Below are 22,352 nucleotides of genomic sequence, written 5' to 3'. Positions count from 1 at the left end.
GATGGCTCAGAGCCTGGAGCCTGTTTCTGATTCTGATTCTGTGTCTCCCTCTCTCTCTGCCCCTCCCCCGTTTATGCTCTGTCTCTCTCTGTCCCAAAAATAAATAAACGTTGAAAAAAAAAATCAAAAAAAAAAAAAAAAAAAAAAGACGTGACCGCTGGTTGACCCGCAAGCTGGACCCAGGCAATTGGAGGCTTCTCACTCCCTCCCCAGTCATGGAAATGTGTGTTCCACCTGCCTTCCCCACTCCCAGAAGCTGTCCCCGGGGTACAGCTTTGAGACAGAAATGTGGTGTTGGCCATCTGTCTGGTATACTTGACTGAATCCAGTTAGGACCTCTGTACAGACTTCTAAGATTTGGCAGGCAGGCGTGGGGGTCTCCTTCTCTTGCAGACATGCCTCATAATTTCCCTTGCTGATTAAAACTGCCACCTACCAACCTAGAATGGTTTGCTTCTGTCTTTAGTCTCTCCCTCTGCCCACATGGCCAATTTGCAAAGCAACATACAAGGCAAACATCAACTGCCTTCTCTTTTAATTTTTTTTCAGAAAAGTCGTCTTTTTAAAACATTTTAAGAAATAAATATTTCTGAAATGGAAATGATAGGCAAGGAAAGGAGAAATTGAGCAGGAAAGAGAAGAGATAAGATGTTGTAACTTCAGAGGCGCCTGGGAGGCTCAGTCGGTTGGGCATCCGACTTCGGCTCAGGTCATGATCTCATGGTCCATGGGTTCAAGCCCCATGTCGGGCTCTGTGCTGACAGCTCAGAGCTTGGAGCCTGCTTCGGATTCTGTGTCTCCCTCGCTCTCTGCCCCTCCCCTGCTCACCCTCTGTCTCTGTCTTTCTCAAAAATAGATAAACATTAAAAAAAAAAAAGATGTTGTAACTTCAGACACAACGTGGCCTTGAGGGCCTAGAGGTCACTTCCAAGAGCGGGACAGGGTTAACCCTCTTAGTCTTCACTTAGCTGATCCAGGGGCTCCCAGATCTTGGCTGTAACTCATCTTCCAGTCCATTGGCTTTAAAAAAAAAAAAAAACACCTCCCTTTGTTTTTTCCTCCTTGATGATCCCGAGTTGTCAAAGTGAATTTGGGTGAATGAGGTGGAAATGGCATGTAAAATTGCTTTTAGCACAGCCCTGGAACCATAACAATGCTGGATGGTTTTAGCGCTCCACAAAAAAACAAAACAAACAAAAAAAAAGTCTTGGTAAAGAAAAATCAGTTCTCAGGCACATTGAATGAGATAAACACGCATGTTTACCTTAGCCAGTTACAAAGAAGAAGGAAAGGCATCAGGCTTGTAAATTTTGGCCTAGAAAATGAAATCGCTTCAATATTCAGTTTCATTTTTACATTTCTTTACATTCAGGTTACTCACGATGGTGCCTTTTGAAAGTCTGATTCGGCCAGCAGAGACTGTATAACTTTCCAAAGAGAAGAGTAAGCCTAGGTGGGCAGTAACTGGGGGGGGTACAGAGTTCAGCTCATGGCTCAGAGCTGGGTTGTTTTTTTTTTTTTCTTCTGACTCTTCCAATGTTGGACTTCAATACCATGGATGAGGGTTCAAAACAGCCAGGTTACATTAACAGTTGATTCAGCGGACTTTTTTTCAGACCTGATCTCAGGTTTTTAACAGAACATCTCTCAGGCATATTTCTTGATGTGTATGTACCTCAACCCAGAAGGAATATCCTAAAGTGGTCCATTTATATCCTATTGAGCAAAGGAGAGAGCCCAGATGCTGGACCTTAGCTGCCCAGCATTAAAGTGTTGGCAACCTCACTCACCAGCTGTGTGACCTTGGACATGCAATTTACCTACCCTCTGGACCCCACTACCCACCTCTGTAAAAGGTGATACTAGTAGAACCTAATTCTTGGTATTGTTTTGAGGATTCAATGGACTCAGACATGTAAACGCTGTTTTCAACACTGTCTGGCACATGGGGAGCCCTTTCTATGTAAGAGTTAGCTATCGTTAGAGACTGTAGAGTAAGAGGGAAAAGGAGAAAACGGTTGGGAATACTTTGGTCGGTAATCCGAATTCACCAACACCAACCTCTGTTCATTCTCTGTAGCATTTCTTTTTATTTTGTATGAGAACAAAGCAAAACACAAATGTCTAAAAACACGTGAATACTAAAGTGAAAATAGCAGAACATTTGAATATTTGGCCTCTGCTAGAGATGACCAGAATTATTCCTTCATTTGTGGGCCTGGTTCACTGTCCCAAGACCTGATTCTTTGATGTAGTCTATGTGTTGCCCAGCCAGCATCTACAACAGACGCCTTCCTGGCCGGTGTCCAATTGGCCCTGACAACACAACGTTACCATGGATGGCAATAGCCCAACCTAGAAGAGCCCAGTGGGGATCACAGACATTAACGGACAATGTGGAGACAAGGTGGTTAAATTCCGTGCTGGAAAACATTTGGAGCCCACAGAAAGGGCACTTAACTCCAGCCATGAGGTTAGGTTATATAAAATTTGAGTTATCTCAATTTAAGCAGTGGTTTCTTACCCATGACTCCAAAAGCACCTGCAGCAAAAGAATAAATAGACACACTGGGCTTCACCAAAATTAAAAACGTTTGTGCTTCAAAGGGCATCATCAAGAAAGAGAAAAGACAACACAGAGTGGGAGAAATTATTTGCAAATCAGGTATCACGTTTAGTATTTTGACTAGTATGAAGCATATACAAAAATTTCAGGTGTCTACAAGACAATCCAGATTAGGATGTCTTTTAGGGAATCAAAAATGTTGAATGGTAGTTTAGAAGAGAAGATTAGGGCTTGAACTACTATATTTTGTATTTGTGCTATGGTAAAAGTAATGGGACTTAAGATTGTCTTGTTCAAATTACAAGAGGCCTATAAAGCCTTCGTAGAGGACACAATAAATCCAAAGGTGACAAAAAATGCCAGCTGGATGCATGGACTATGTGGTGATCAGCACTCAGTATTTGCTGCCTTGAAGTTGAATGTACTTTATTACTTTAAGATTATACAAATGTGTTATAGGTAACAGTTCTTTAAAATTTAATTCCACCCACTCAGTCATTTTAAGTACATTTAATGACCTTAAATGTACTAATATAATTTTTTATTTTTTTACCACACCGATATAAATATCATTTTAGATTTGATAGAAGTTACATAACAGACTTTTATACCAAGTGTATATACACTGTGATAAAACCACCACTCTGGCAAATGAAGCACACCGATGAAATTATATTGTGTGAATGTATATCCTCTGAGCCAGGAAAGTACAGGAAGAGATGGGAAGGAACAAAACGCATAAAACACTAAACTACCAGTATGCACATATTGGGCTACCTGGAATTTAACCTACTGATTTTATTTTCTAAACTACCAGTGTTAGACTTTCTGTCGGGTCTCATGTTTTATTCACACCATTTCTCACAGATCTCTGAAAGCTAAGGCTTGCCTGTTCAGAACCAATCTGCCCCCTCTCCCAGCGGTTGACCTCTTGGCTTATTTTCCATGTTTTCAAACCCACCAATCTGTCCCATGAGCTGTAGAAGGTGGCAGATTCTGAGGCAGACAGGGGCAGAAAGGCATCTTCAACAGCACATGAGAAAGGCTTAGCCCCATTTCGGGAGAGGATCAGACTTGACAGAGCTTTGGAAATCCCCCCTGACCAAGCCCTGGAATCGGCTCTTTATTCTACCCTAATATTTTAAAATCATTTGTCCTTACACTGAATAACATTCATCTGCTTCTTTCCTCATCAAAACAACATTTCAAATTCTGGAATTTACCAAGACCAACAACTCCATACTTTGCATTGCACCGTGGGATTTACTCTCCAGTGCAGCTTCAACTTTTATATGGTTGAGTTGGTACATAACTATTGAATCTAACCTAATACTGCGAAATGAGAAAACAAAGGAAAAATGTAGAATTTTACACAAATGGGAATGGCATATATTCTCTTGATACTATGGTAAATTATACCCAACTGATACCTCGTTGTTTTTTTAAGGCTTTTTATTTTTTTAATTATTTTTTTTTATTTTTTTTAACGTTTATTTATTTTTGAGACAGAGAGAGACAGAGCATGAACATGGGAGGGGCAGAGAGAGAGGGAGACACAGAATCTGAAACAAGCTCCAGGCTCTGAGCTGTCAGCACAGAGCCGGACGCAGGGCTCGAACTCACGGACCGTGAGATCATGACCTGAGCCGAAGCCGGACGCTTAACTGACCAAGCCACCCAGGCGCCCCTTTTTAATTATTTTTTTAATGTTTATTTATTTTGGGGAGAGGCAGAGACAGAAGGAGACACAGAATCCAAAGCAGGCTCCAGGCTCTGCACTGTCAGCACAGAGGCCAACACAGGGCTCGAACCCACGAACAGCGAGATCATGGCCTGAGCCAAAGTCAGACGCTCAACCAACTGAGCCCCAACCCAGGTGCCCCGACCGACAGCTTGTTTTTATTCTGGTCATGCTGGACATCTAGCTGTACCTGGGTGAAATTTCATAGCACCCTGTTTTATTGCACTCAAGGATCTCAAGCTCTCGTCACCGGCCTGTGGAGACCCGCCCAGCCATTCTGAGACTTTCACAAAACTGGAAGGGCCAGGAGCCTGGGGCAACTCTTGCACACTGAGAACAGAAGCCATGAGACAAGGATCTACTCTTCCATGTCCTAGGCAGGCAATTCTGAGAAGCACTGTCCTCAGCGGGGCTCCAGTGGGATAGAGCCCTGGTCACCACCGCATTAGCCAGCTCAGTAACATTCGCCAGAATTGGCTTTTCCTCCTGTTTCATTCTCCCCAGTTCCCAACTCCTGTTCTTTGGTACCACTTTTCAAAATAAGCCACAAAAATCAGGCACAAAAGACCCTTGCATCAGGCTCTAATTTCTGGCAGACTAAAATAAAACTTTTATAGCCACACGAGGTACATACAAGCTAGGAAGATAAAAGACACATAAGAAGAAAATTAAGAATGTGACACTAAGACCCACCGTTATTGAGCCATAACTAAGGGGCATATTTTAGGTGCATGGCCTTATTTGATGCTCAAAGCAGGTGGCCTAAGCTGTTAAGTGATGGAGTTGGGATTCAGAGCTAGGCAGTCAGACTCCAGAGTCCATGGTTTGATTACTAAGCTATACAAAGCATCACCTGATGTGCCTCAGACAATAAGATTCTAGAAAAGAGTAGTCTGAGAAAGGAAGTAGCTTTGCATGGCCTGGAAAAACAGGCAGGACTTGAGAAGCATAGGTGGAGGGGCCCCAGTATGGGTGTACTATATTCCACTCGCCCTAACTAAAGTCATTCCATGCTGTGACACAAGTCTCAGCACAGATAATAATCTGCAGGTAGAATAAGTGTGTCCCTTCTTACTATGAATATCTACATATGCTACTAGAATGGCTTAGAGTCGCTCCAAAGGAAGGGTTGGCATTTGGATTGTGCTGGGTGGGAAAGAAGGAATCCTCAGGTTCTAGGAGGAGTGGATTAGAAGCAGAAATGAGGACAAAGTGAGGACAGCCCCTGGTGGATTGGCCTGATCAGAGGACAAAGGGAGCCCCCATAATGAGAATTAGCACATTGAGCTATCAGAGACAGCGGGAAGGACCCCTCCAGGGGTTTGCAAGGACAGGCCTCGTGTCTCGGAGGCTGTTGGTCAGATACAGTCACTTTCAGACATTATTGATGCTTTCCTTCATAGACTGTTTGGAAATGGTCCTCTGTGAACTACGTTATCTATTGATCTGCAGAAGAAATAGCATTTGTCATGTTAGGGCCTAGTGAGTATAAAACTCTATCTTTGTTGAGTCTTGAGAGAGACAGAAGTAAGAAAATATTCAGCAACCTTAACCTTCAAATATATTTGACATTTGCAAGCATTTCATACCTTGGGAATGGTGGTCTACACCAATGGTCTGAGGTTTCCCCTTTGGGAGTTCATGTTTATTTTAGAGCATGTTTAGTTTCTTGATTTAAGTGTTCTGTCTATCCTATTTTCCACTCCTATAGCCAGGGGAGGAGGCACAAAAGACTCAACAAGAAGATGATTCCCAAAGTCGCTCGAGAGTAAAGTTCCGTGATTCTGTACGAAAAATCAAGACTAAACCCCCGGTGAGAAAGCCTGTCTTTTTAAATCATGCCTGCTTTAAATCATGTGTTTTGTTGGTCTGTTTGTATTTTTCAAATATATCCAATGAGAGATGCCCATATATATAGCCCGACTCTTACTGCCGTGGAGTATGCAAGAGAAAAGCATGAGAACTGATTCTTACTTTTAAAATGCTTAAATCTAGGGGCGCTTGGGGGGCTCAGTCAGTGAAGCATCTGACTCCTGATCTTGGCTCAGGCCATGATCTCACAGTTCGTGAGTTCAAGCCCCAAATCGGGCTCTGTGCTGACACCGCAGAGCCGGCTTGGGATTTCTCTCTCTCTCTCTCTCCCCCTCTCTCTGCCCCTCCCCTGCTCACATGTATTCTCCCTCTCTCTCTCTCAAAAACAAATAAACTGTAAAAAATAAAAAATAAGTAAGTAAGTAAATAAATAAATAAATAAATAAATAAATAAATAAATGCTTGAATCTAGCAGGAGAGATTAGAATACTGCCTGACTGGATGAAGAGGAGTACAGGGCAGGGCAGGAAATGTTAGCAGGAAGATTATTTGTTCAGCTCTGCAGTTGTATCAGCTTTTATTATGGGGAAAAAAGGGGGTAGGAACTCAGGAGGAATCAAAACTGAAAAAGCACATTAAAAAAAAAAAAAGTTAACAAACCCCTGAATTGTTCCTAATTAAACAAAACTATCTCAGCAGTGGCCTATAAAATAATGAATCTACTTTTTTCTTTTTTTTTTTTTTGGCATCTTAATCATCTTTTCAAAACCTTTTACTGCTGTAAATAAGATATTGATATGTTTATTAGAATGTTCGCTAGTTTATTAAAGAAAAGTAACTCGTGAAAGTATTAGAGGAAGCCACCAACTGCCTGCTGCACTTGTTAAAGTTTGTGATGGGTCATCTCGGACCTTCGACAAAGGTAACACGTTTGGGATGCCTCCAATGTGCCCGGTACCATTTAGCATCAAGCCGCGGTGAACCGTCCGGCACTCACCTCGCTTACGCAATCTGAAGTTCTATTACTCGCTGTTTCTCCGTAGGTCCCACCTGGCTTCCCTTCTGCCGAAGAAGCCTATAACTTCTTCACTTTCAATTTTGATCCTGAACCGGAGGAATCAGAGGAAAAACCAAAAGCAAAAAATAGAGATGGAACTACCCAAGAGGAGGAGGAAGGAGAGGAAGAAGAGCCACCTGTGCAGGGAATCCACAAAACGGTATTTAATATTACGACGGTTATGAGGAGAGGGATGATGATGATGTTACTGACCACAATGGCGACACTGGTGATGGTGATGACATCTTCGCCAGGGAGTGGCTGAGGACAGACTTGTCACCACCACGCAGCTCATCCATGTCTTCATTGAAAGCAATGGGGATACGACATTGCCGTTACTTTCTGTAGCCGCTGATTTTACCCCACGGTTTGGGTAATAAGGCCCTTGATTAAATCTGTCCATTTCTCTCTGGTGGAAAAAGAGAAAAGCCCAACCATGTGGCTTGTTGTTGCTAGATCCACACGGTGTTAGTATTCATTTCATATGCAAATCGTTCACCTCTCCAAGGCACAAGACCCCTGCTCTCTCTTCCCACAACCTTACAGGTGATCAGTTTTTTATGCCCCGTTCCACACCCGAGCTACAACTCAGATTCTATCATTGTGGGAGGTATATGTGAGGCGAAAGAAAACACACCATTAAAAAAAAAAAATGGACAAAGGACTTGAATAGACATCTCTCCAAAGAAGATCTACAGATGGGCAATAAGTACATGAAAATATGTTTAACGTCACTAATCATTAGGGAACTGCAAATCTAAACCACAACGAGATACCATTTTACACAAATTAGAATGGCTATTATAATGAAAAGAACAAGTGTGGACAAGGATGTTAAGAAACTAGACCCTTGTGCATTGCTGATGGTGACGTGAAATGGAGCAGCTGCTGTGAAAACAGCCTGGTTATTCCTCAAAAATTTAAACATGGAATTATTATGGTCCCACAGTTCCACTTCTGGGTTTAGACCCAAAAGAATAGGAAGCAGGCACTCAAACAGATACTTGGACACTTATGCTGATAGAAGCATTGTTCACAATAGCCAAAAGGTGAAGGCAACCCAAGTGTCCATCAACAGATGAATGGATGAACAAACTGGTGTAGACATACGATGGAAAAGTCTTCAACATTAAAAGGGAAATAAATTCAGGGTACCTGGTTGGCTCAGTCAGTAGAATGTGTGACTCTTGATCTCACAGTCGTGAGTTTGAGCATGATGTTGGACATAAGGAAGGAAGGAAGGAAGGAAGGAAGGAAGGAAGGAAGGAAGGAAGGAAGGAAGAAAAGGGAGGGAGGGAAGAAGGAAGGAAGGAAGGAAGGAAGGAAGGAAGGAAGGAAAGAAAGAAAGAAAGAAAGAAAGAAAGAAAGAAAGAAAGAAAGAAAGAAAGAAAGAAAGAAAGAAAGAAAGAAAGAAAGAAAGAAAGAAAGAAAAGGGAGGGAGGGAAGAAGGAAGGAAGGAAGCAGGGAAGGAAGGAAGGAAGGAAGGAAGGAAGGAAGGAAGGAAGGAAGGAAGGAAGGAAAGAAAGAAAAGATTTGGAGGCACCTGGGTGGTTTAGTGATTTAAGTGTTTGACTTCAGCCCAGGTCATGATCTCACAGTTCATGAGTTCGAACCCCGTGTTGGGCTCTGTGCTAACAAAGTAGAGTCTGCTTCAGATCCTCTGTCTCCCTCTCTCTCTGCTCCTCCCTGCACCCTCTCATAAATAAACAAACATTCAAAAAAAAAGATTTAGTTTTTTAACAAAAAGATTTGGATATGCCAATTATATCTCAATAAAACTAAAAAAAAATTTTTTTAATATGAAATTTATTGCTAAATTGGTTTCCATACAACACCCAGTGCTAATCCCAACAAGTGCCCTCCTCAATACCCCTCACCCACCCTCCTGTCCCTCCCATCCCCCATCAACCCTCAGTTTGTTCTCAGTTTTTAAGAGTCTCTTATTGTTTGGCTCACCCCCTCTCTAACCTCTTTTTTTCTTTTCCTTCCCCTCCCTCATGGTCTTCTGTTAAGTTTCTCAGGATCCACATAAGACAGAAAACATATCTGTCTTTCTCTGTATGACTTATTTCACTTAGCATAACACTCTCCAGTTCCATCCACATTGCTACAAAGGGCCATATTTCATTCTTTCTCATTGCCACGTAGTATTCCATTGTGTATGTAAACCACAATTTCTTTATCCATTCATCAGCTGATGGACATTTAGGCTCTTTCCATAATTTGGCTATTGTTGAAAGTGCTGCTATAAACATTGGGGTATAAGTGCCCCTATGCATCAGCACTCCTGTATCCCTTGGGTAAATTCCTAGCAGTGCTATTGCTGGGTGATAGGGTAGATCTATTTTTAATTTTTTGAGGCACCTCCACACTGTTTTCCAGAGTGGCTGCACCAGTTTGCATTCCCACCAACAGTGCAAGAGGGTTCCCGTTTTTTCTCCACATCCTCGCCAGCATCTATAGTCTCCTGATTTGTTCATTTTGGCCACTCTGACTGGCGTGAGGTGATATCTCACTGTGGTTTTGATTTGTATTTCCCTGAGGAGGAGTGACATTGAGCATCTTTTCATGTGCCTGTTGGCTATCTGAATGTCTTCTTTGGGCAAGTGTCTATTCATGTTTTCTGCCCGTTTCTTCACTGGATTATTTGTTTTTCGGTTGTGGAGTTTGGTGAGCTCTTTATAGATTTTGGATACTAGCCCTTTGTCTGATATGTCATTTGCAAATATCTTTTCCCATTCTGTTGGTTGCCTTTTAGTTTTGTTTCAAAAAGGAAATTCTATTTTTAAAAAGGAAACCCTGATAGATACAGACAAAAACATTTGACAAAATTCCTTTGGGGTGGGGGGACATTCTAAAACCTTTATTTAGCATCAGGTAGATTATTTCATTATAACACTTGTTAACTTCAAGACAGCAATTTTTTTTCTTTTTCTTTTTTTTATTTTTATTTTTTTATTTTTTTAATTTTTTTCAATATATGAAGTTTATTGTCAAATTGGTTTCCATACAACACCCAGTGCTCATCCCAAAAGGTGCCCTCCTCAATACCCATCACCCACCCTCCCCTCCCTCCCACCCCCATCAACCCTCAGTTTGTTCTCAGTTTTTAACAGTCTCTTATGCTTTGGCTCTCTCCCACTCTAACCTCTTTTTTTTTTCCTTCCCCTCCCCCATGGGTTTCTGTTAAGTTTCTCAGGATCCACATAAGAGTGAAACCATATGGTATCTCTCTTTCTCTGTATGGCTTATTTCACTTAGCATCACACTCTCCAGTTCCATCCACATTGCTACAAAGGGCCATATTTCATTCTTTCTCATTGCCATGTAGTACTCCATTGTGTATAGAAACCACAATTTCTTTATCCATTCATCAGTTGATGGACATTTAGCTCTTTCCATAATTTGGCTATTGTTGAGAGTGCTGCTATAAACATTGGGGTACAAGTGCCCCTATGCATCAGTACTCCTGTATTCCTTGGGTAAATTCCTAGCAGTGCTATTGCTGGGTCATAGGGTAGGTCTATTTTTAATTTTTTGAGGCACCTCCACACTGTTTTCCAGAGTGGCTGCACCAGTTTGCATTCCCACCAATGGTGCAAGAGGGCTCCTGTTTCTCCACATCCTCTCCAGCATCTATAGTCTCCTGCTTTGTTCATTTTGGCCACTCTGACTGGCGTGAGGTGATATCTCACTGTGGTTTTGATTTGTATTTCCCTGATAAGGAGCGACGTTGAGCATCTTTTCATGTGCCTGTTGGCCATCTGGATGTCTTCTTTAGAGAACTGTCTATTCATGTTTTCTGCCCATTTCTTCACGGGTTATTTGTTTTTAGGGTGTGGAGTTTGGTGAGCTCTTTATAGATTTTGGATACTAGCCCTTTGTCCGATATGTCATTTGCAAATATCTTTTCCCATTCCATTGGTTTCCTTTTAGTTTTGTTGGTTGTTTCCTTTGCCGTGCAGAAGCTTTTTATCTTCATAAGGTCCCAGTAGTTCATTTTTGCTTTTAATTCCCTTGCCTTTGGGGATGTGTCAAGTAAGAAATTGCTACAGCTGAGGTCAGAGAGGTCTTTTCCTGCTTTCTCCTCTAAGGTTTTGATGGTTTCCTGTCTCACATTCAGGTCCTTTATCCATTTTGAGTTTATTTTTGTGAATGGTGTGAGAAAGTGGTCTAGTTTCAATCTTCTCCATGTTGCTGTCCAGTTCTCCCAGCACCCTTTGTTGAAGAGACTGTCTTTTTTCCATTGGATAGTCTTTCCTTCTTTGTGAAAGATTAGTTGGCCATACATTTGTGGGTCTAGTTCTGGGGTTTCTATTCTATTCCATTTGTCTATGTGTCTGTTTTTGTGCCAATACCATGCTGTCTTGATGATGACAGCTTTGTAGTAGAGGCTAAAATCTGGGATTGTGATGCCTCCTGCTTTGGTCTTCTTCAAAATTACTTTGGCTATTCGGGGCCTTTTGTGGTTCCATATGAATTTTAGGATTGCTTATTCTAGTTTTGAGAAGAATGCTTGTGCAATTTTGATTGGGATTGCATTGAATGTGTAGATAGCTTTGGGTAGTATTGACATTTTAATGATATTTATTCTTCCAATCCATGAGCACGAATGTTTTTCCATTTCTTTATGTCGTCTTCAATTTCCTTCATAAACTTTCTATAGTTTTCAGCATACAGATCTTGTACATCTTTGGTTAGATTTATTCCTAGGTATTTTATGCTTCTTGGTGCAATTGTGAATGGGATCAGTTTCTTTATTTGTCTTTCTGTTGCTTCATTATAAGTGTATAAGAATGCAACTGATTTCTGTACATTGATTTTGTATCCTGCAACTTTGCTAAATTCATGTATCAGTTCTAGCAGACTTCTGGTGGAGTCTATCGGATTTTCCATGTATAATATTATGTCACCTGCAAAAAGTGAAAGCTTGACTTCATCTTTGCCAATTTTGATGCCTTTGATTTCCTTTTGTTGTCTGATTGCTGATGCTAGAACTTCCAACACTATGTTAAACAACAGCAGTGAGAGTGGACATCCCTGTCGTGTGTCTGATCTCAGGGAAATAGCTCTCAGTTTTTCCCCGTTGAGGATGATGTTAGCTGTGGGCTTTTCATAAATAGCTTTTATGATCTTTAACTATGTTCCTTCTATCCCAACTTTCTCGAGGGTTTTTATTAAGAAAGGTTGCTGAATTTTGTCAAAGGCCTTTTCTGCATCGATTGACAGGATCATATGGTTCTTATCTTTTCTTTTATTAATGTGATGTATCACATTGATTGATTTGCGAATGTTGAACCAGCCCTGCATCCCAGGAGTGAATCCCACTTGATCATGGTGAATAATTCTTTTTATATGCTGTTGAATTCGATTTGCTAGTATCTTATTGAGAATTTTTGCATCCATATTCATCAGAGATATTGGCCTGTAGTTCTCTTTTTTTACTGGGTCTCTGTCTGGTTTAGGAATCAAAGTAATACTGGCTTCATAGAATAAGTCTGGAAGTTTTCCTTCCCCTTCTATTTCTTGGAATAGCTTGAGAAGGATAGGTATTATCTCTGCTTTAAACGTCTGGTAGAACTCCCCTGGGGAGCCATCTGGTCCTGGACTCTTATTTGTTGGGAGATTTTTGATAACCGATTCAATTTCTTCGCTGGTTATGGGTCTGTTCAAGCTTTCTATTTCCTCCTGATTGAGTTTGGAAGAGTGTGGGTGTTTAGGAATTTGTCCATTTCTTCCAGGTTGTCCAATTTGTTGGCATATAATTTTTCATAGTATTCCCTGATAATTGTTTGTATCTCTGAGGGATTGGTTGTAATAATTCCATTTTCATTCATGATTTTATCTATTTAGGTCATCTCCCTTTTCTTTTTGAGAAGCCTGGCTAGAGTTTGTCAATTTTGTTTATTTTTTCAAAAAACCAACTCTTGGTTTCGTTGATCTGCTCTACAGTTTTTTTTAGATTCTATATTGTTTATTTCTGCTCTGATCTTTATTATTTCTTTTCTTCTGCTGGGTTTAGGCTGCCTTTGCTGTTCTGCTTCTAGTTCCTTTAGGTGTGCTGTTAGATTTTGTATTTGAGATTTTTCTTGTTTCTTGAGATAGGCCTGAATTGCAATGTATTTTCCTCTCAGGACTTCCTTCGCTGCATCCCAAAGCATTTGGATTGTTGTATTTTCATTTTCGTTTGTTTCCATATATTTTTTAATTTCTTCTCTAATTGCCTGGTTGACCCATTCATTCTTTAGTAGGGTGTTCTTTAACCTCCATGCTTTTGGAGGTTTTCCAGACTTTTTCCTGTGGTTGATTTCAAGCTTCATAGCATTGTGGTCTGAAAGTATGCATGGTATGATCTCAATTCTTGTATACTTATGAAGGGCTGTTTTGTGACCCAGTATGTGATCTATCTTGGAGAATGTTCCATGTGCACTCGAGAAGAAAGTATATTCTGTTGCTTTGGGATGCAGAGTTCTAAATATATCTGTCAAGTCCATCTGATCCAATGTATCATTCAGGGCCCTTGTTTCTTTATTGACCGTGTGTCTAGATGATCTATCCATTTCTGTAAGTGGAGTGTTAAAGTCCCCTGCAAGTACCACATTGTTATCAATAAGGTTGCTTATGTTTGTGAGTAATTGTTTTATATATTTGGGGGCTCCGGTATTCAGCGCATAGACATTTATAATTGTTAGCTCTTCCTGATGGATAGACCCTGTGATTTTTATATAATGCCCTTCTTCATCTCTTGTTACAGCCTTTAATTTAAAGTCTAGTTTGTCTGATATAAGTATGGCTACTCCAGCTTTCTTTTGACTTCCAGTGGCGTGATAAATAGTTCTCCATCCCCTCACTCTCAATCTGAAGGTGTCCTCAGGTCTAAAATGAGTCTCTTGTAGACAGCAAATAGATGAGTCTTGTTTTTTTATCCATTCTGATACCTTATGTCTTTTGGTTGGTGCATTTAGTCCATTTACATTCAGTGTTATTATAGAAAGATATGGGTTTAGAGTCATTGTGATGTCCGTAGGTTTCATGCTTGTAGCGATGTCTCTGGTACTTTGTCTCACAAGATCCCCCTTAGGATCTCTTGTAGGGCTGGTTTAGTGGTGATGAATTCCTTCAGTTTTTGTTTGTTTGGGAAGACCTTTATCTCTCCTTCTATTCTAAATGACAGACTTGCTGGATAAAGGATTCTCGGCTGCATATTTTTTCTGTTCATCACATGGAAGATCTCCTGCCATTCCTTTCTGGCCTGCCAAGTTTCAGTAGAGAGATCAGTCACGAGTCTTATAGGTCTCCCTTATATGTTACAGCATGTTTATCTCTAGCTGCTTTCAGAATTTTCTCTTTATCCTTGTATTTTCAGTTTCACTATGATATATCGTGCAGAAGATCGATTCAAGTTCCGTCTGAAGGGAGTTCTCTGTGCCTCTTGGATTTCAGTGCCTTTTTCCTTCCCCAGATCCAGGAAGTTCTCAGCTATTATTTCTTCAAGTACACCTTCAGCACCTTTCCCTCTCTCTTCCTCCTCTGGAATACAAATTATGCGTAGATTATTTCTCTTCAGTGCATCACTTAGTTCTCTAATTTTCCCCTCATACTCCTGGATTTTTTTATCTCTCTTTTTCTCAGCTTCTTCTTTTTCCATAATTTTATCTTCTAGTTCACCTATTCTCTACTCTGCCTCTTCAATCCGAGCCGTAGTTGTCTCCATTTTATTTTGCAGTTCATTGATCGCATTTTTTAGCTCCTCCTGGCTGTTCCTTAATCCCTTGATCTCTGTAGCAAGAGATTCTCTGCTGTCTTTTATACTGTTTTCAAGCCCAGCAATTAATTTTATGACTATTATTCTAAATTCACTTTCTATTATATTATTTAAATCCTTTTTGATCAGCTCATTAGCTGTTGTTATTCCTGGAGATTCTTCTGAGGGGAATTCTTCCGCTTGGTCATTTTGGATAGTCCCTGGCATGGTGAGGACCTGCAGGGCACTTCCCCTGTGCTGTCTTAAATAACTTGCGTTGGTGGGCGGGGCCGCAGTCAGACCTGATGTCTGCCCCCAGCCCACCGCTGGGGCCACAGTCAGACTGGTGTATGCCTTCTCTTCCCCTCTCCTAGGGGCGGGATTCACCGTGGGGTGGCGTGGCCCGTCTGGGCTACTTGCACACTGCCAGGCTTGTGGTGCTGGGGATCTGGCGCATTAGCTGGGGCAGATCGGCAAGGTGCACAGGGGCGGGAGGGGCAGGCTCAGCTCGCTTTTCCTTCGGAGATCCGCTTCGGGAGGGTCCTGCGGCACCGGGTGGGAGTCAGACGCCGGAGGGACAGATCCGCTTCTGTGGGCCTCTCGTCTGCGCTTGGCTCCAGAGACTCCGTTCTGCTAGTCTTCTGGCGGTTTTCTGGGTTATTTAGACAGGTGTAGGTGGAATCTAAGTGATCAGCAAGACGCGCGGTGAGCCCAGCGTCCTCCTATGCCGCCATCTTCCCAGGATTCCCCAAGACAGCAATTAAAATAATCTAGTGGCAGCTATCTAAAGCCCCTTGGAGCAAGATATCAGCCTACCATTGGGTGGAAAAGTACCATAAGATTAACATCCTCCAATAAAGCAGCAAAGCCATTCAGTAAGTCTCCATACACATTTTAAGTATATGGGTGCCTTGCAAACTTGAAATGCACATATAGTTTGGTACTTATATCTGATACATGAGTGCAACTTAATGTCTCTGGCGGCATTTGCCGCAAAAGTTGAAGCGTTTAGTAATGTTTGTCGTTATGTAATGATGGTGATTAGAATCTATTTCTAGGGCATTTTGATGAATTGCTAGATTTTATACAAATTTTTAATTCAAACACCTTTTAATTCTAAGGACCTTGATTACAGAAAATTGTTAAGAGTAAATTTAGAGCACGAAGGTACCTTTTCCAGTTGAATTCTTTGGAATTTCCAAATCAGGAGCACCTATTCTGATTATTCTGGTGTGTTTTTTTGTTTTTGTTTTTGTTTCTTTTTGGAAGTGGGAAGGAGTAAAATTGAGAGGATTAGTATGAAGGAAAGCTGTCTTTTTTTTTTTTTTTGGAGGGAAATAGCTTTTATTTAGAATAATTTTATATTTCCAAAAGAATTACAGAAATGTTACTCAGTTTCCATACACCCTTCACCCAGCTTCCCCAAATATAAACAAATTACTGCCATAAACTATTAAAACCAAGAGATTAATATTGATAAAAATACCTTAATCTACAAACCTGATTCATATTTTGACAATTGTCTTTTTGTGGTCCAGGATCCTATGTTGCTTTGAGGCTTCATATCTCCTTGGTCTCCACCCATCTGGGAAAGTTCCTCAGTCTGTCTTTATCCTTCTTGACGTTGACAAGTTTCAAGAATACTAGCTAGTTATTTTAAATAAGTCTTTCAACTTGAGTTTGTCTGGTATTTTCTCATGATTTAGATTCAAATTACACGTTAAGAAAAAGATTTATTTATTTGTTATTTTATTTACTTTTATTTTTTAGATTTACATCCAAATTAGTTAGCATATAGTGCAACAATGATTTCAGGAGTAGATTCCTTACTACCCCTTACCCATTTAGCCCATCCCCCCTTCCACAACCCCTCCAGTAACCCTTAGTTTGTTCTCCATATTTATGAATCTTTTCCGTTTTGTCCCCTTCCCTGTTTTTATATTATTTTTGTTTCCCTTCCCTTATGTTCATCTGCTTTGTCTCTTAAAGTTCTTATATAATTTTTGTCTTTCTTTGACTGACTAATTTCACTTAGCACAATACCCTCCAGTTCCATCCACGTAGTTGCAAATGGCAAGATTTCATTCTTACTGATTGCTGAGTAATACTCCATTGTATATATATACCACATCTTCTTTATCCATTCATCCATCGATGGACATTTGGGCTCTAGGAAAGCTGTCTTTTTAACATAGTCTTTGCAAAATGGCATAATCCTCTCTACATTTGAGTGCATAAACATTGTATGGAAGAGGTCTAAACACTTCAAAGTTACATCTAAAAAACATTCATGATAAAAACTCATAAATTAGGCATAGAAGGAATGTACCTCAATGTAATAAAGCCATCTATGACAAGCCCACAGCTAACATCATACTCAGTGGTGAAAAGTTGAAAGCTTTTCCTCTAAGATCAGGAGCAGGATGCTGCTGCCCACTCTTACCTTTCCTATTCAACATAGTACTAGAAGGCTAGCTAGAGCCATCAGGCAAGAAAAAGAAATAAAAAGTATCCAAATTGGAAAAAAAAAAAGTAAAATTGTCTCTACTTGCAGATGCTATGATTTTTTTTTCTTAATTTTTTAATGTTTATTTATTTTTGAAGAAAAGAGAGATAGAGCATGAGCAGGGGAGGGGCAGAGAGAGAGAGGAAGACACAGAATCCGAAATGGGCTCCAGGCTCTGAGCTGTCAGCACAAAGCCCAATGTGGGGCTTGAACTCACGAACCGCAAGATCATGACCTGAACTGAAGTTGGAAGCTTAACCGACTGAGCCACCCAGGCGCCCTACAGACGTAATCCTGACGACTCAACTAAAAAATTGGTAGACCTAATCAATGAATTTAGTGAAGTTGCAACATACAAAGTTAACATACAAAAATCAGTAGTGTTTCTTTACAGTAGCCATAAGTTTCCTGAGAAAGAAATAAAGAAATTGATCCCATTTACAATAGTATCAAGAACACTAAAATACTTAGGAATAAATTTAACTAAGCAAGTGAAAGACCTGTACTCTGAAAAGTACAGTGATGAAAAGAATCAAAGATACAAACAAATGTAAAGCTATCACATGTTCATGGATTGGGAGAATTAATATTATTAAAATGTGACTACTACCAAAAGCCATCTGTAGATTCAATACAATCTCTATAAAGGTTTCAATGACACTTGCTACAGAAGTAGAAAAAAACACTCCTATAATTTATGTGGAACCACAAAAGATGCAAAAAGCCAAAGTAATCCTGAGAAAAAAGAACAAAACAGGAGGCATCACTCTTTGATTTCAAGCCATATTATAAAGCTTATAGTCATCAAAACAGCATGGTACTGGCATTAAAAACAGACAAATAGGTCAATGGAACAGAATGGACAGTACAGAAATAAACCCAAGCATATATGGTCAACTAATATTTGACAAGGGAGGGACGCCTGGGTGGCTCAGTCTGTTGAGCATCAGACTTTGAGTCAGGTCATGATCTCACGGTTTGTGGGATCGAGCCCCATGTCAGGCTGTGTGCTGACAGCTCGAAGCCTGGAGCCTGCTTTGGATTCTGTGTCTCCCTCTTTCTCTCCCTTCCCCCGCTCATGCTGTCTTTCTCTCTCTCAAAAATAAACAAACATTCAAAACAATTTTTTTTTAATTTGACAAGGGAGCCAAGAATACTCAGTGAAGAAAAGACAGTCTCTTCAATAAATGGTGCTAGGATAATTAGATATTCACATGTAAAAGAATGAAAGTGGACCCATATCTCAAAATGGATTAAAGGCTTAAATGTAAGACCCAAAACCACGAAACTCCTAGGGAAAAAAAAAATACAAAAAAAGCTCCTCGACATGGGGGCTGGTAGTGAGTTTTTGGAGATGATACCAAAACACAAGCAACAGAATCAAAATGGAATTTTTTACCTAGGCTTACAGAAGCTTGTTCCATACTAATTGGTTTACAAATCAGTGTTCAGCTTGTTCTGACTCTGGATGTCTCTGGAGGTTGCAGACGAGGCCAAGAACGCAATCATTTGGAAGCTTGACTAAGCAGGAGGGTTTGCTCCCAAGGTGGTTTATTCTTCTGCCCGGTGAGAGCTGCTGGCGGGAAGCCTCAGTTCAGAGGCTCCCCACAAAGCTGCTTGAGTGTCCTCATGACACGACAGCAGATTTCCCCCAAAGCACGTATCCAGGAGGAAACAAGGAAGAAGCCACGGTGCCCTTTCCTGACCTAGAGCCAGAAGCTACATACCTATACTCGTAATCCTGCTCTTGGAAGGAAGTCATTGAGTGCAACGCCCCCAGAACGGGAGGAGAACCAGGGTCCGCTTCTGGAAGGCAGGACTGGCAACAGATTTGTAGACTTCTGAAATCATGACACTTCTCTCCAAAAGCCACCTCTCCTCTCTTTTGCGTGTTTCTCCCCTGGAAGCGACGTGTTCCTAAAACTGCCCTTTGAAATCGTGTGCAAGGTGAGGCCCCGTCCCCGTACTCCATGCGCGCTCTTGTCTGCTCAGACCCTTCCTCAGTATTTTTATTTTAGTCTTTCTGGCAGAGGTTGTGGATTATTTGTAGCTCTCCTTTTCTGTCTTCTCTGCCGTATTTCTCAGTCTGTCTCTGCTCACCGCGAAGCGGAAGAGGGGCACAAGCGAGAAACGTCACACACTGAAATTAGGGCACTTTTTTCTTGTTTTACTTTTTTGACGATTTTGGAATTCTCTGTCTTCAAGTTGCGCTGAGAGCTTGGTCACCACGTAGATTCACTTCCCCTTCTCATCGTTGTGTATATTTGGGAAGAAATAGTAAGAGGCAGGTAACCAGGCAACCACCTGTGCAAATCTCCACGGGATTTTAAAAGATGTTGCTTAGGGGGCGCCTGGGTGGCTCAGTTAAGCATCCGACTTCAGCTCAGGTCTTGATCTCACGGCTTGGGGGTTCAAGCCCCATGTCGGGCTCTGTGCTGGCAGTTGGAACCTCCTTTAGATTCTGTGTCTCCCTCTCTGTCTGCCTCTCTGCCCCTCCCCTGCATTATCTTTAAATTATTTATCTTTAAATAAACATTTTTAAAGATATTGTTCATTAATGGGCACCGGGCTTCAATCTAAAAAAAGAAAAGTGGTGGAGGAGAAAGAGAAGAAGGAGAAAAGTAAGGTGGAGAAGGAGAGGAGGAAGAAAGAAAAGGAGAAAAAATTTGGAAACTACACAAACAAAATTAATATGCTTCAGCGAACATTTGTGATTACAGACCCAGTACTTAGAATTTTTACGAATTCTAAGTCCGATAATTCTCACAAAACCCTAAGAGGTAAGCTCTGTTAAATATCGCCATCTGATGGGTGAGAAAAACAAGGATTAGAACAGTAGGTAAGGTCGGGCGTCTGAGTGGCTCAGTCGGTTAAGCTTCAGCTCAGGCCATGATCTCATGGTTCATGGGTTCGAGCCCCACGTGGGGCTCTGTGCTCACAGCCCAGAGCCTGGAGCCTGCTTTGGATTCTGTCTCTGTCTTTCCCTGCCCCTCCCCCACTCATGGTCTGTCTCTCTTTTTTTGTCCCTCTCTCTCTCTAAAATAAATAAACATTAAAAATTTTTTTTAAAAAAAAGAGTGATAGGTAAGCTCCCCAAAGGCAGGCAGGCAGTGCAGGGAGCTGGGAGGCAAGACCCAGTAGCCTGAGCGGAGTGTGGACACAGCTGTCCATGTCGTGTCCTGGGGTCCGTGCCGGTCGGAAGGTTAAAATACTACATAACTTCTGGGCCCAAGTACTTTAAGTAAATGTGGAAGAATGCATGCCATCAGAGGAGGCCAGAATTGTTGAGATTTCAGTAGCTTTGCCCAGCACACGTCTTCTGTCTTCAGCCCATTCTGATTTTGACATTTCCCAAGTATGTGGAGTAGTGAAAGACAAAAAAACCCACCTGTTAAATATGAAAGGCCAGACAGCTTTAGGCCTTCATTTAAAAAAAAAAGATAAACAGGGCGCCTGGGTGGCTCAGTGGATTGAGCATCCGACCTCAGCTCAGGTCATGATCTCACAGTTCTTGGCTTCAAACCCCACATTGGACTCTGTGCTGTCAATGCAGAGCCTGCTTCAGATCCTCTGTTCCCCTCTCTCTGCCTCTCCCCAACTCACGCGTGCTGTCTCTCTCTCTCTCTCAAAAATAAATTAACATTTAAAAAATAAATTTAAAAAAAGGTACACAAAAAACTTTTTTAATTTAAAAAAGATAAACGGGGGTGCCTTGGTGGCTCAGTCGGTTGAACATCCGATTTTGGGTCAGGTCATGATCTCGTGGTTCATGAGTTCAAGTCCTGTGTCAGACTCTGTGCTGACAGCTCAGAGCCTGGAGCCTACTTCCAATTCTGTGTCTTCCTCTCTCTCTGCCCCTCCCCCTTGCTTGTGCTTGTTCTCTCCCTCGCTCTCTGTCTCTCAAAAATAAATAAAGAGACATTTAAAAAGATAAACAAAAGGATGGGGCCCCTGGGTGGCTCCGTCGTTTAGGCGGCCAACTTTGGCTCAGGTCATGATCTCACGGTTGGTGAGTTCGAGCCCTGCATTGGGCTCTGTGCTGACAACTTGGAGCCTAGACCCTGCTTTGGAATCTGTGACTCCCCCCTCTCTCTGTCCCCTCCCCAGCTCATACTCTGTCTCTGTCTCTCAAAAAATAAATAAACGTTAAAAAAAATTTTTTTAAAGATAAACAAAAGGAAAAGGTAACTTTATTATAAGATACATTGTTTGATGAGTTTAATGTCATTATTTTTCTAAGTAAACTAGTAATCTTAGCGGATCTTTTTCCATCTGTTTAATCCGCTGCAGGATGAACAATTGCTGATTAGTGCTACAGAGGCCGAGGCTTTTCTGTGGGGCTTAGATCATGCAGCTGCGGATTTTGTGGCAGTCAGACCTGCAGATTATGAAAGCGCCCACGTCCGACTACAGATGGAAAAAGAACTCCTGTTCGTGCCCAGCAGGCTGACAGGTACCTGCTCTTTTTGCCTTCTTGCTCAGCGTGGGCATCTTTGTTTTCCTTCAGATGAAATATGGCTGGTGTCTGAGGATGCCCAATTTCTAATCTGAGTTAGTAATCAAGAAATACCTTTTGGGGCCCCTGGGTGGCTTGGTCAGTTAAGCATCCAACTCTGGGTTTCGGCTCAGGTCATGATCTCACAGTTTCGTAGCTTGGAGCCCCACATTGGGCTCCAAGCTGACAGCACAGAGCCTGCCTAGGATTCTCTGTCTCTCTCTCTCTCTCTCTCTCTCTCTCTCCCTCTCTCTCTCTCTCTGCCCCTCCCCCACTTGCACTATCTCTGTCTCTCTCAAAATAAAAAAATAAACTTTAAAAACAAAAAGAAGAAATGCCTTCAGGTGAAACTAAAATAAAGAACATGAGAAAATGCCCATTGAACAAACGCTCACTGATAGACCAGCAAAAGAAATACCAGGATGTTGTGG

At 41.4% G+C, this 22,352-nt stretch overlaps 1 protein-coding gene across 11 annotated transcripts in view; it reads left to right on the top strand.

Annotated features, from left to right (window-relative positions):
- CC2D2A (coiled-coil and C2 domain containing 2A) overlaps positions 1–22,352 on the top strand; it is a 155,543-nt gene that overhangs the window by 32,801 nt on the left and 100,390 nt on the right. For all 11 annotated transcript variants that reach the window (XM_023253304.2, XM_023253302.2, XM_023253303.2 and 8 more), the window contains 3 exons: positions 6,019–6,120; positions 7,163–7,336; positions 21,717–21,879. In XM_023253304.2, the coding sequence (XP_023109072.2) occupies positions 6,019–6,120; positions 7,163–7,336; positions 21,717–21,879 (439 nt within the window). The remainder of the gene's footprint in view (positions 1–6,018; positions 6,121–7,162; positions 7,337–21,716; positions 21,880–22,352) is intronic.

The sequence above is a fragment of the Felis catus genome, chromosome B1 (assembly GCF_018350175.1).
Source record: "Felis catus isolate Fca126 chromosome B1, F.catus_Fca126_mat1.0, whole genome shotgun sequence".
Classification (NCBI taxonomy): domain Eukaryota; kingdom Metazoa; phylum Chordata; class Mammalia; order Carnivora; family Felidae; genus Felis; species Felis catus.
Note: the sequence above shows the minus strand (reverse complement) of the source record. Positions and strands in the feature narration are given on the sequence as shown.